Raw genomic sequence first — 15,291 nt, 5'->3', positions numbered from 1 at the left:
GGCTTCCAAATTAACTTCGGTGGAGCATTTGACACGAGAAATATCTCCCATCTCTGGAGCTGACCCACAAAGGGAGGCTCCAGAATCAGCACACACCTTCCCCGCCAGGCACTTAACCTTCAGCAAGGTACTTAACCTGAATTGCTTTCTGTACACACAAAGCTGGACAAGATCTAAGCTATGTAAGTCGCCCTGGATATGAGTGTCTGCTAAAGCAAATTAAAAATGTATTATGAATAATGAAAACCCTCTTACTCCCACAGCTTGAGGAAATATGTCCTGTATTTGTACATCAGATAGAAATGATGCTTACAGGGTCCTTAGACAACTCTGGCTCATGACTAAATAGAACAGGCTGAAGATTTGGAGTCTTCATTACTGCCACAATGACGATGGCTTTTGAAACCCCATGTAAGTTCATGGGTGTGATCTAGTTACTGGGTAATGGGTGAATAAATTAAGGAGGATCACAATGCTGAAAGTGTGTAGCTATATATGACATTGGTTTCTGGACTATAACAACCTGCCCTGGAATCCTCAGTGATATTCCATTTTTCCCTGGGAGAAAATAATTATTCATCCATCTGCATCACTCCAGCTACACAGTGCTTAAGATGCAGTAGCCCAGGTAATCTGCGTAAGGGCCTCTGACAAGCAAAGAAATCCATAACAAAGCAGTGAAAATTTGTCTGCAGCCCTGAGGCTAACAGTCCACTGGCGAAGAAGGAGACTCTCCCCTCTCTATTCTCACTGTCCACCCACGCAGTGTCACCCAGACTGTCATTATGCACCCCCATCCCCCCACATCCCCCCATCCCCCCCAATTTAACAAGGAGAGCTGTGCGGGGGAGAGGATGGGAAGGGGGGGAAGCCCATTAATATTCATACAAGCTCAATTTACATGCTGACGAGGGACTGTGAAGTCCTACAAGTGTGTGTGGACGTGCTTTCTTTGTTTCCCTGACAACACCTGTGAAATAAGTGCCGCAGTTTCAAAGTTACTCATCACAGGTTCATTCACGCTCCCTCATCGGGATGGGTCAGCGGGCCACAGAGCGATAACGTGGTGAGATGTGACAATGGAATGAACCCGCTCCTTCATCTGAAATATGCACTGGCATCTGAGACAGCTCAGTTATGTAGCTGTGTCAGAGCACACGTTTTTGGTGACACTTCGCATGATGAAAATGTCGAAGGTGACAGCTTAATGCACAACTGGTGAAGCACTCACCGTGTTCATCCAGCAGGATGTTGTCTGGCTTGATATCTCTGCAAGGCAAAACAAACAGAACCGGATTAGACAGGAAGCGATTGCCCCGAACCAAGGTCCTCAGTGGCACCTGATTCATTGTGAATTCATTGTATTACATGCAATCTCTTCCCCGTTTACACAGAAGACTAAACGCAAATGAATCAGTTCTTAAATGAAGGGGCAGACATCTAGTCCACAAAACACCAAGAGCTGTACCTGCCTTGGGAGTAAAGAAACTACAAATTACATTCACAGAAAGCCACCTATCATAACATTGCCGTGACCCCTGACCCAGCGCTCAGGGAAGGAGCATCCCCTCAATCAGCTGAACACGGTTTGAAATTATCGGGCCAGGCTTATGAAGCGATCTGGAATGTTCCATCTGAAATAACCGGTGAGCCGTGCCAAAAACAGGAGCGCCTGCACTTAGCCTCTGCAGCCTCTGCATTGATCCTCCCACGAAGTCTGTGTCTTGGTGTACTTCGTCTGCCAGCAATTTCGGCTTTGCCTGGAGTTTTTCAACTCCAAATCTGAATTTGCCAAAATGGACCTTATATTCATTGCATTGCATTACATTATTGTCATTTAACAGACGCTCTTAATCCCAAGCAATTTACATACAGTAGGTCACAACTGTATCCATCTCTACAGCTGGATATTTACCGAGGCAATTGTAGATTAAGGACCTTGCCCAGGGGTACAGCAGCAGTGCCCCAGTGGGGAATCAAACCAGCAACCTGTTGGTTATTGTTATTTCTCAGCACCCTTCCGCATACTGTTTGTGTGCTTGACAATGGGCTGTATCACAATGCACGATCTCTTCATGGGTGACAGACTGGTTAAAGTAGTAGATCTGCAAGCAGACTGTTGCAGGAGCTGAATGTCAGGTGATAAAAGAGGAAAAAAAGAAGTTTCCCCACACACTGCTATGCTCCCAAGCTAAACAGGACAAAATGTGATTTATTCCAAAAAAAGAACAGCGTGTCCACCTACATGATCTTCACCTGATAGACCTAACAAACACAACATGGGTCGAGATGTTATTCTTTTGTTTTTTTTGTTTCTTCTGATTTATTACTTCTTGTTACCCTGCAGCTGTACCAGTTATTGGATGTACAAACAATTTCCTTTTTCTGTATGCACTGATTCCCATGTGAAGCACTACTGTTATGCTACCAAGCAGTCTTACTAAACCTGACTCGTTCCACGAAAATAACAAGCCGCGTCTTCTTGGATGAAATGTACCCAAAAAAAGCACATGAGTCATCCTTCGATAAGGGGGTTTAATAACAGATAATTAAAGTGTTTTCCACCGGTTAATCGGCTGAAAGTAGAACAGAACACAATGCTTCCTAATGCAGTGAACCCAGAACGGAGCCGGCACGCAGACGGCTCCTGGCAGGGCGTGGCCCAAGCACCAGGTGCACCCTTCCCGTGGGGCCAGACAGCAGGTGGAGCCATGGGAACAGTGTGACACCTGCCTGTTCCCATGGTCACGATGAGGTTCAGCCAGACAGCTTGATCTCTGTGCATCGTGGTCTGTGGTAACGTGATAAGTATTTTATTAATGAACATATGCAACCAATAACCGCAATCCTAATGACTACTGCGTAGATGGAACACGTCCTGCTTCACTGTATACTGGAGTGATGCTCTAATATTGGGGAGTCTATGAAAAATGTCTGCATTCTTGTATTGTCTCTTTTCTTTGCTTCTCAAGGCTGATTGTCTATTGTCATGTATTTTGTCATAATGTAGACTGTTTCAGGTACAAACTTAAGTTCCTCATTGGCTGCAGACAAAGATTATTGGCTTTGCAGCTTGTTTTACGGAATAAATGGTTACATTAAAATGCTGCCTCGTGTTTAGGCAGAATGTGGGAGAGAGCCACCCTTTCTGGGAAAGACTGCTAAACTTCAAACAACAAACAGGAATATATCTGTCAAACGGAGTAGCCCTCATGTATGCCTTGCTTGATACTCTGAGGCCTGAATCATAGTCTAATTAGTTCTGGCTTCCTAAGCAGACAAATCCACGTTTTGCTTATCAAAACATCAGAGCTCGATGCAGGTGGGAAGTCTCCCCGCGGTCAGAACGCAGCAGCTGTGTGGGACCGGCCCGAGACGAAGGGCAGAAAGGTCAATGCTGTAACATTTAATTAGCTGACATTTCCTTCAAAGGGGGGCGTTGAGGGAAGGAAAGAGAGAGAAAACAAGTCATTCAAAAGGATGTGGTCCCATTCAGGAGCAACAGGTGGCTCCAGCGTCCTTGTGAGGAAAGGGACGCTGCGTTGCCACCTCCATGGCTCACGGCCCTGTCACTGCTCTGTGTGTGTGTGTATGTGTGTGTGTGTATGTGTGTGCGTGTGTGTGTGTGTGTGTGCACATATGTGCATGTGTGCTTGTCTGTGTAGGTGTGCACGCGTGTGTATGTGTGCTTGTGTGTGCAGGTGTACGCAATGTGTGTGTGTGCATGACTGCGCGTGCGTATGTGCATGTGTGCTCCTGTGTATAGGCGTGTGTGTGTGTGTGTGTGTGTGTCTGCGTGTGTCTGCTTCCCAGAAGTAGACTTCCATGACACGTATCTTCTCATTTGCAGCATCCATACAGAGAAGTGGTGAGCAACATTACATGGTATTCCTGTCTATCATTAATCGGCTATGAAAAGACAAGTAATTCTTTGCTCAGTTGTTTGTACTCAAGAAGACTCAAGAACGCAGCAATATGTCTCGATCAGCCAAGTCTTTCCAGGCAGCGATTAATGCCTGAGCTGCACAGTACAAGCACTGATGTCATGAAATCTCAGGAACATTCTGTCCTGCCATTAGTGTTGAGATACCTTACAGGGGCTGCAGATGTGGACAGTTAAGACAGATCTGCTCCAAGACATCAGGGACAGAGAAGCAGGGAAGCTTCTGTCAATCAATATTTACTCCCTCAATTGTCAGCATGTGGGCTGTGTCAGCATGAGGAAACTCGGATGAGAATAAGGAGAAGGTTCAATCAGGAGCTCGTTGTGAGGCGTATGTAGTTGCCAGTTCATCACCCTGATTCCCAATGATCCAAAAGGTGTTATGTCATAAGCTTAAATATTGCCTGAACGCCTCATGACTTGCTGTCCCATCACTGTCACCCTCACCCCCTGCATTCAGCAGCTTCTGGGGTCCCATCAAACAGGTGGATATAACAGCAGCTGCCTCCTGCCTTGATCTGCAAGCTGGCAGACCTGCTATTCAGATTTGAATTCACAGAGTACAGCCACTTCAGCCACTTCAAGAAAAAAAGGTTTTCACATTTATGAGAGCCTTCTAATTAAAATGGTTTCTTTCGCAGATGGTCCAACCATGTAAAAGATTTTTTACAAGTGCTTTTTGTAAAAAAAAAGTGTATATTTTTGCCTTCTCATCCCTGTTGTCAGAGAACTGTGTTGTCTTGTACTGTACTGTGTTAAGGCCAGCTATTGTACAGCATTTCCCTTTCAGCTCATGAGTCTGTGCTTCCATAGCAGGGTGTTTCATTACATTAATTGTCATTTAGCAGATGCTCTTATCCAGAGCAACTTCCATTAGTTAGTTTTACATGTTATCTGTTCATACATTTGGATACTTACTGAGGTGATACTGGGTTAACCCTCCTGTTATGTTCAAATTTACTAACATCCGTTATGTTTGGGGTCAATTTGACCCCAGCAATTTAAACCTCCAGAAAATGGTGGAAATTAAAATTGCTACCCAAATTTATGTGTCAGGTACTTTATGTTTCTTTGTTGACTATGTAAATAGGCTTTAAATAACCCCTCACCCCCCACCCCCCACCCCTATACATGTAGAATACCTATTATGCGACTATGGAAAAACATGGCAATCACCATAAAATCTCACTGATTAACCTAAAATCGAAGAGAAAGATCTTTTTGGTATGTTAAGGCCTTTATATTATTTCTAAGTACAGATTTTTGGTTATTACGAAATACATTCAGACATTCATCCACAGTCATGTGGGGGCCTGGGTTGTAAAGAAAAGGTCATCGCTGAACCCACTTGTCCCATACATCCCGTATTGCTGCGAGTTTGTCACACTCTCGTCGGCCCTGCCTTGTTTCTCTGTCATCAAAGCGTATGACACAGGAGAAAAGATGAAATTTCTGTAGAGACATAGTGGCTGGAGATATTGCCCTTCCAGTGTCAGCATTCCAAAGGCTTGCTGTTGCTTCGCCTTTTGACTTGTAAATGCCAAAATGAGCAACCCAATATAGGCTTGCAAGTGGGTCACATCCAAGTCTTTCCAACTGCCCCCATACACATGCCTCCCCTCCCAGTTTCTCATCTCAAGTATATCCTTTTCAATTGATTATGAAGAGCTCAAATGCTGATTTTATGTCTTGGGCATGGCTCACAGCGTATCTGGTGGGGCCTGAAACCATCCTGATAACATTGGCAGCACTAAGTCTACCCTGTTGTTCAAGTGGGGAGAGGGACCATAATAACTTTCCATTTTTTGAAGGTAACATGCCTTCTGGTGGTTGAGAAACAGGAGGATCAACACTTAGAGTCTCATTCTCATCAGAGGAGGATGTCTCATAATCAGGGACCTCCTCAACGTTATCCTCTGTCTCATATACAGTCTCCTCTATGTCACTCTCACTGGCAAAGAGCTGTGACAAAACCTCGTTGGCAGAAAACCTTTACTTAGAGTTCATTTTCAACAGAGAGAGCGAGCACACAGAGCACCAAGAGGAATGGTTTTGAAGGATGCTGTGTAAGCTTTTATATGTTTGCTCCTCCCCTACTGTCATGCGCAGACACAGGTGTGGGAACCATAGTTCCTCTCCCCCACAGCGCAGGAAATATCAAAGTTCTCATGTCATGTGAACTGTCAGTGGTTCTCGCACTACTACAGGTAATATTATGTTAGGTTATGGCCCTAAAACAGAGGGAAGTCTTATATTATATTATAAAATTATATTATAAAATTGCATGTTGCAGTGTCCTCAGTATCACCCAAAACAACCAAAACAAATGTGTGTAAAATGTTGATATTTCTTATATGTTTTGTACAGCTAAAACAGCCTGGGGTCAAATTGACCCCAAACAACACCAATGCGTACAACATGAGTACAAGGCATTAAAAACATATCATCATGTTAATTTTGTGTTTACCTAGTTGTCCCTATTAAATTAGGAAAAGTCATTAAATATGAAGCAAAAAAAATGATGTTGAGCATTTATTTAGAGACGTTAAACATTGAATGGGGTCAAATTGACCCCAAACATAACAGGAGGGTTAAGTACCTTGCCCAAGGGTACGACAGTAGCGCCCGCATGGGGAATTGAACCGGCAACCTTTCAGTTACAAGTCCTGGTCCTTACCACTATGCTACACTGCCACCCGTTTGTGTGCTGCATCGCTACTAATATTATGGAAACAGAGTAAAAAAGTGTACAATGAGTGGTTTAGTTGTACTAATCCAATCCTTTTCCCTTTGCAAGCATATGCAATGCTTCCCCCCATCCCATGCTAATACTATCTCTATTACCTTGAATTTCAATTTCCTTGAATGATGCACCCCACTGCCCAGACATTTAGATGTTAAGATTCCTTGCACTGTCATATAGGAATTACTGGCAATTACCTTCTGCATGTTCGGGGAATAACATTCATTCATCGGATGGAAAGATTAAAATATGAAAAACAACATAATCTGCGCTGGGAATGAGAAATGTTAAAGCTAAATCCGAGAGCTCGGTTGTCATCGGGACCATGTTCTGCAGTCGGCTGTATTTACTCCACGCACTAATATTCTTCCATCCATTATGTTCGGCCTTCCCCATGCTACACCAATACGCTGTGTGCAACTATGTATGTGAATTATGAATATACATCTCTAAAATGTGACAGGATGTAAATGTTGGAGTTGCCCTGCGCCACATATTAATTGGCATACGTAACTGTTATTTCCCAGTGATGGAAACTTCACTGTCAGATGCAAAACAGATGGAACTGGGCCTGACTTACAGACAGCCAGCTGGGTTTATGCCGACATCTGAGCATCTCAAACCAACCCCTCCACCAACTTTTAAATGCCAGCATTTGGGCATTAAAGCATCACAGATCCACCCAAGGCATAATGGATCCAGCGCTGTCAACAGCCCAGACAGGCACAGGAACATACAGCCCACGTGTCTAGAGTACACCTCCTGATATATCAATATCATATTATTTAATAATTTTAAATGCCCTTATTTATCTAAAATCCAGGGCAGGACACTGCACATTAAGAGAGTTGGGTATTTCCTGAGGCAAACCCAGGTTTAGTTCCTTGTTCAAGGGTACAACAGCAATGTCCTACCCTGAATTAATATTTGTAACCTTTCAGTTACAGAGCCCTATACAACAATAAACACTCATATTCATGCTTTAGTAGATTCCGGTCACTCTGTCAGGCTGCTGGAAATGTTTTCAGCTGATGCGTGTCTTGTGTGTTGCCTAGGAGATGTGTTCAGAGTAATGTTCCTTCCTGTTAATTTGTAAAGCTCAGACTATGAGACAGCGAACGGAGGGTCACTGCCTGCTATTAGTGCCGGTTCGTTCTTCATCGCTTTAAGCGTATGGACACCTTGGAAACAGAGCATGAGAATACATTCATGTAGGGCAAACCTGAGAAGGTCATATCCAGCTCACTGTGCGGCCATCTTTAAAAAAAAATTGGCAGCAACATTTAAACTAGGGAGCAGAGTCAGGACCCTCATCAAGGGAAAGTTGCACAGGACTTGGCCAAAGCTGCAAACCCAGAAGAGATAAGACCATCCCTTCCTCTCTCTGTCTCTCTCTCTTTCTCCTGCTCTCTCTCTAATTACATCTTTTTCTCTCTCTCGCTGATTCTGTCTCTTTCTCTCTCTCTATATCTCTCTCTTGCTGTGTCTCTTTCTGTCTGTCTCTTTCTGCCTCTCTGTTTTGCTCTCTCTCACTCTGTCTCTGTCTTTTTACCTCTCTCTCTCTGCTGAGCGTCTGTTGTGCTGTCCTCTGACCCTGAGAGAAGCTCATTAGAGATTCTGAGGCGGCAGAGGGGACAGGGGGGAGAGGGTGTAACCGATCCTCCAGCCTTCTCTCTCGCTCGACTGCTCCGACAACCTATTACCTGGATCTAATGACCTCATTACATCACTTATCAAAATGAGCCGAGTAACTGAGACACGGGGCCCGTCACTCGATCCCCACCGTCCTACCGCGGAGGAACAGCTCCTGCCCTCCCCGGCTGGATCAGAACGCCCCCGGGGGCTCACAATAGGCTTTTGTGTGCCGTCGCACACAGGTCAGATCGACCACGAGCCCGTTAGGCACCTGTCCCGCCGATAAGACGCCTCGCTGGTTCTGCCCGGCAAAGGCATTGTGCCGCGATTTCCCACCGCATTTACTTGATGGAGATAAACCCGCACAGCACAATGGAGAGGGAATCTTTGATCACACGTTCACCGGTACTGCATTAGCACCCCGAATGGAGCGCCTTTGTCGAGCGGCTTTGTGTCTCATTCGGGTAACATTAATCACGGGGTATTTGCCGCCTTGTCAACAAGTTGAGCACAGCGCGATCTCAAACGAGGTGCGCACTTTGAACAGGGGGCGAAAATCGAATTTTCGGCACACGTCCAGCTAATCTAAACCAGAGTGCATCTGTTTTCAGTAGACAAATTGTACAAATACACTTTCTATTGAACTGAATTAATGAAATTATCCCCCCGCTGGCCCTCCAAGTCGTAGGAAGGTTAAGCGTTCATTTCGGGTGATGATGTAGAAATTCACCGTTTAAGAGGATCTGAAACAACCTTTAGAGAGTTCCCTGAAACAACAGCTCTAAAGGTAGAATAACAGTTATTGCAGCTGTGTTATTTACAAAATCAAATACGCTGCAGACAAAAGAGTTTCCCGGAGTTCAAACCTGGCAGCACTTTCAGGCCACACGAGTAGAATGCCGGACCGCGCAATTAATGCTCTTTTAAGGAGAGGTCGCAGGAAATAAACACAGAATCGGAGCTCACCGTAAACACCCTGATTTCACTGCTCCTCTTGAGCGAGCTATTCAACAGGAAGCTGTGGCTAAGGCCGCCCAGAACTACACACTTCACTTCCTGTCAAGATGAGTTTTCATTTAAAGTGACTAAAAAGTCCTGAGGTGACCCAGTTCAGGTCTCATCATAAATGTGCTTCATCTTCTCATTTACAGTTTAGCACGATCATTCATAACTTCCCCTTGCCATTTTAAAAAGAGCAATGAAATCACATTTGGTCTTTTATTTCTTGCATTTGGAAAGTGCAAGCACCAGTTCTTTCCGTGCAACATGATGCATTGTTGATGTCTCCCTCCCATACGTCTTCCTCTAACTGCTCCGTCTAAACAGTGGAATGATGTGAGCTACTGTCTCCCTGCTGTGGCTATATTATTACAAATTGAGAAAACCGACAGAGCTGTAGAGAGATGAGACCAGCTGTGGATTAGAGGGATGGAGGCTGGGGAAGAGTGCTTCAGTAGGCTGAAGTGAGGCTGATCATCTAAGATACTCGAAGCTTCGCCAAGCCCTAATTGGAGGTCTCACCAGGGGTCCAGGGACATGCCCTTGAGAACAAACAACGAGGCTGTGCCTTATGCAGCGCCCACACATCTCAACAACACATATCATATGACGCAATGTGAGGAAAGCAAGGTTTCTCTCAGACAGCCTGAACAGACATGCTTTGCTGGAAGCTTACGTTTTGATGGGCACCATCAAGCGATGAGCAATGTGAAGCAGTAATAATAAGCACACAGCTGTCCGCTCATAAACGTGGTGACATAACTCGATTCATTGCATTGGCGCTTCTTTGTTTTGTACATTACCGGCCTTGATATAGGAGAGTTTATGAATTATTAAAAGCAGATGGATCATTATTTGTAAATGGATTTTGCACAGGTGCTTAAAAGCCTTCTTTGAGTAATATTTCTATTCTCTAAAAGAATGTCCAGACATACACTTCCTATAAATGGCTAATTTTACATGGGTGCATTATATATGGGTCTTCATTTTTCAAACTGTACTCAAAGTTTTTCACAAATAATTAACTACATCCAAGTCTCTCAACCCAGTAAATCTGAACATGAAAGTGAATCTTTTGCTCCCTCTGACAATGCATGTACTTTTTGTTTGTAAGACTCGGTCAGCAGCTAGCCGCGGAAAAAAACTCACTTCACGCGCATACCCTGTCAATTTTTTCTGCTATTTCACCATCTGTACAGCTCAGTGCTGGAAGTGCCAGTTGTGCATTGGGGTTGTCTCAACCTTTGCAATCCCGCAGGAGCGCTGAAGCGAGACAAATGCAGTCCTTTAATATACTCACATGCAACCGGCAGCTATTTTTTCCCACACTTGAAGTCAAAAGGTGCAGCACAGTGAGTGGGTGCTTATTGGAGGATAGGCACTACTCCACTGACACCATTATCATTCAGGTGCCTGACAAATAACAACCAGTGGTGAGATGAAGAAACCCTGACACTGTCGGCCGCTTCACACCCAGGCTGGAAGACATACAGCATCTTATCAGATTTTAATGGATTAGCAGCCGCATTGCTGCTTTCTGATCTAGAAGCAAACCAAAGGTATTTGAACTACACAACCACAATGCTCTATGCAGCTCTGTGGAGAAGAATTCTGTGGTGCACGGTGTGTGCCGATTGCGTTATCTAACGGGTGGCAGGGCACGGATGGTCTTCAAAATGTCCTACAAAACCTCTGCTTGCTTGTGACAAGATCGCCATCTGAGACTGTCAGGTAGTCCTGGCAGCATTTATCTTCCCAAAGGACTCCATGATGTTTGTGTCCTCAGCAAGCACAGAGGACACGCGAGTGAATCCATCAGATGAAGTGGAGAGAGGGGGTTTCTGAGCTTGTCATGACTTGATGCGAGCGAGGGAATGGCAACTCAACTGTGGCCCATATAAGTGTGTGTGTGTGCTTTTATGGAGGTTGCTTGTAAAGCAAATGGGCCTGCATATATGCTTCTAGGTCCTAGTCACCTGATGCCTCCTTGGGACTCATCTGGCTACATTTCTTCCCCCCTTAGTGCACACCCATGACCTGAAGGCAAAAAAACAGTGCTGCTCCATCTGGGACACCGAGGCGTGGAATCCTCACGTCACAATATGTTGTCCCTTCTCAGGGGTCCCTAACTGCTACTCCACCCTGCGTCATCCATGTCACTTCTGCCAGAGCAGTCCTTCCTGAGGGACCGCTGAGGACGTGACGCCGGCACCGCAGTCACAAGCCGGCAAAGCGGCAATCAATTATTTTCAATCCTCACTTATTTGGCCGGCCCGTCTCCGAAGATCTCGCTAATTGCGCCTCAGTCTGGTGTTAATAATATGAATCCCCCGTGGGGGTGTACAGAGGAACAGGGGGCCTGGTTTGACTCCGGCTGACGTTCCCAGCGAGGCTGCTGGGTATTCCTGACTCCCCTCTGATGCCAGCAGAGAGGCCTGGAAGACGCGGTGAATCTGGGTTAGAGTCGTGATGCCCGCGAGTCCCCCTCAATTAAGGAGTGGCTGCCCAGCACGACATCATCCACGTTGCCATGGCGGTGCGGCCCCTCTCTCTCTCCCTGCAGGGTCAACGAGGGTCTGCTGAACCTCAGTAGCCCCCCCCCCCCCCCCCCCCCGAGAGATGCTGCACTAGGAATGCTGTGCCTTCTATCTGCCCAATGGAAAATGCACGGATGCACTCCTTCTTCCAAGTGCGGTAATTAGGTGTAATTTGCCTTCAGATGAGGCGAAAATTAGAATCGGCACGTCTTGCTCTCGCCCTAATCAAGCACAGGCTGAATGCTGTGGAATCGGCCAAAATGAAAACACTTTGTACCCGCTTAGCAATTGGGACTTATAAGAGAACATATAACAGGATCGTCAAAATTAGCGAGTTGTAATTCGAGAAACTCGGAGAGCAGCGGTAATTCTCTTTTCTCTTTTCCCTACGATAACATCTCGAGAGAATAAGAAGCAATATGTTTTAAGTCCTGGCTCCCCGGATGATGTCGTCCGTTATGTGGCTTTTGATTAATCGGACCTTTCCGGACCGCTACGGCGTGCCATTACTCCCATTCGGAGAAGGCCCGTCTCCGTGATTATCAGCCTCCTCTCAGGGTTCTGGGGCCAGAGAGCCATCAGGCTGACACAGTCTGAGAAGGATCATGGGGCATGCGGGCAGGGCAGCTCTGCAGGGGCCACTTCAACTGGCTGGTAAAATTTTGATGGTTCCCTAGCAACGCCGTCCTTGAATCTAGGCCATGTGTTAAAGGATATAGTCGAAGTAAAAACTGTTTTAAAAGCACACGCCTATCATTTGCAGAGTTGAAACCTTTCAAAACCCTGTCTATGTATTGACTTGTGTGTTCCATATCATTCTGTGTCTTTTATATTGACAATGCAAGCAATAATGCATCTGGTTAGCTACCTATCTGCCACACTGGGTCTCTTAGAAGGAAATGCAGTACTGAGGTTAAAATGAGTGAGACTATTTTGTTTATACTGAAATATTTATTACCAGGATATCAAGTAATAAAAATTCCAAACATTCCATATATTTTAGTCACTTTCATAAACTTAAGATAATTTCAGGACAGATTTGGGCAGAACAGTCATTTCAGCTTCTCAGCGTCTTAGCTATCACTTGGTAATTGCATACAGAATATTAACAGCATTTATTCACTTAGGTTTACCCACGCGCATCACTGCTGCTGACATAGGTAATGAATGGGAAGCACCAACTCAGTGCCTTTGTTCTGCTCCAGAGAGGTTGTTGCCAAGCCTGTTGCTAGGACAGCGAGGAAGGCACTTCACCAGCAAGGAGCAAGATATTGCGTTCAACTGTTATATCAGAACGGAGGACATCTTTGTGGTGATGGCTCCCTGAGGAGTGCATCAATACCAATAATCTGTGCATGTCAGGATGTCAGAGAGCCAGAACACAGACAACAGTGAAAAGACTTGGCAAGAGTGTGTGTGTGTGTATGTGATTGGTGGGGTGGGAGGGGTCAATGTGGCTCTGTCAGTGTGTGTGTGTGTGATGGTGGTAGTGGGTGGTGGGGTCAAGGTTGGTGTGTGAGTGCAGCCTTTGTGTATGGACGGCAGGGTAGGGTAGCTCTCTAGGTGCATGCATGTATATTTCTGTCAGGTGAAGCAAGGTACCTCTGTGAGTGTGTGTGTGGGGGCGTTACAGTAGCTCTGTTGCTGGGGTGCGCAGGGCAGGGTTGATGTTTGTGTCAGGGTACCCTCACCTGTGGATGATGCATTTGCCCCTCAGATAGTGCAGTGCCAGGGCGATCTCGCAGATGTACAGTTTGACGGTGCTCTCGGAGAAGTGCACGTTCTGCTGCAGGTGGTAGCGCAGGTCACCCCCCAGGAGCAGGTCCACCACCATGAACATGTCCTCCTCGTCCTGGAAGGAGTACCTGGAGCAGAACGCAGCCTGGGTCAGAGTGCTAAGTCAATGTACTACCTCTCAAATGCTGATTGGAGCCCATTATGACCAGCTGCCTATTCTGCCCCATTTCCGCCACAGCTACATTATAGAACATATGACTGGAAACAAGGACAGTGATACCATTACATAGCCCTAATTCGTTTCGTGAGATTGCTGTACTCTCAAGCATAATAGGCCGACAGGGGAATGCAATTCCTCCACAATCACAGTGCATTTTCTGAGAAAATGTACTGACGACACCGAACCAGCTGCAAGCCTCCTACCCGCAGAGGCAGCGTCAGCCGAGAGCCGTCCTCAAACCATTAAGCTCATCAGATGACCCCCCCCCCCCCCCACCCATGTGCGCTGAGCTCGCCATTCCATTGAAAGGCACTTTGTCAGTCGTGCCTCCCTGCCAAATGACTACGCTTGCAAGTCCTCCATTCCTCCATCCAGCCATCAATCAATCAAGTCAGACAAACCCGGGGGGGGATACGTCAGCGCGGTGCCCCCCCGTTCCATTCCCGTTCAACGGGCTGCCCCACACCACCAGCCATCGATTCTGCACACGGGTGGGGGGGGTGGGTTGGTGCGCTGGGGGGTTGGATGGCTTCTCAACGCCAGAGTAATTAGGGCAATCCACCACGAATTGGTCTGAGTAAACGAGGTTTTCGCACGGGCCATTCTATCTCGCCGACAGCATCATCAATCACCCTCTGCAGAGAGAGCACGGGCGTCTTTTTCCACGATACCACCTCTGCACTTTCAGAGGACGACTTCTTCGTAACATTTCGGTCATTTACATAGGCAAAGCAGATGCATTCAGCCACCCATAATACCTGTTAATTACACCAGTTGCTTCATGAGACCTCCTTTCCTGGTTTTTTGAAAGCGAAACTAAGCCAGGATATATGAACAAGGTGCCAAGGTTGCTGTCGGTGACCTTGTTTTACAAAAGCTCTGCTTCAATTAAAGAGAGGTATTGTTTTTTTTCCCGTGAATGGTGATTGATTTGAGACAGTGGAGCATGCGAGTACAGCACGTCAGAAGCTGGATGGCCTTGAAGTCTAACTGCAAACATCTTCTCGAACACAAACCATGTTTGTGAATCCCAACCACATTAATATCTCAGACACTTACAGTGTCACATTTAAAGAGACATAATGTTTATACTGTGCTTCTGGAGAATCAACTGTATATTCTACAGACCCTCTGCTAGAGTTATGAAGACCTGCGCCAATGATTTCCACTGCACTGGGGAGATACTGCATTATTTATTTACTTGGCACACAAACTCATCCAGGGTGAGTTACAGAGCTCATATCTTTTCGCGTTGTCCATTTACACAGCTTGACATATTTACAGAAGCAATTCGGGTTAAATACCTTGTGGGAGGTTATAGCAGCAGGGACCCACCTGGCATTTGATCTCACAATCTTCTTTGTGCCAGTCTGACTCCTTACCCACAATGCCATGCTGCTGCGAGACCCAACCAAAACCCAAAGAGGTACTCTTTTCAGCTGCATTCATAGAACATAGCCAAGGACATACAGCAGAG

General features: G+C 45.9%; 1 protein-coding gene across 1 annotated transcript in view; it reads right to left on the bottom strand.

Annotated features, from left to right (window-relative positions):
* stk32a (serine/threonine kinase 32A) overlaps window positions 1-15,291 on the bottom strand; it is a 40,190-nt gene that overhangs the window by 10,253 nt on the left and 14,646 nt on the right. Inside the window, exons 4-5 of the mRNA XM_036524220.1 lie at window positions 13,549-13,722; window positions 1,232-1,269 (exon numbers count right to left, since the gene is read on the bottom strand). Of these exons, the coding sequence (XP_036380113.1) occupies window positions 1,232-1,269; window positions 13,549-13,722 (212 nt within the window). The remainder of the gene's footprint in view (window positions 1-1,231; window positions 1,270-13,548; window positions 13,723-15,291) is intronic.

This window comes from Megalops cyprinoides, chromosome 3 (genome assembly GCF_013368585.1).
Source record: "Megalops cyprinoides isolate fMegCyp1 chromosome 3, fMegCyp1.pri, whole genome shotgun sequence".
Lineage (NCBI taxonomy): Eukaryota > Metazoa > Chordata > Actinopteri > Elopiformes > Megalopidae > Megalops > Megalops cyprinoides.
The sequence above is the reverse complement of the archived record's forward strand: the minus strand, read 5'-3'. Positions and strand labels throughout refer to the sequence as shown.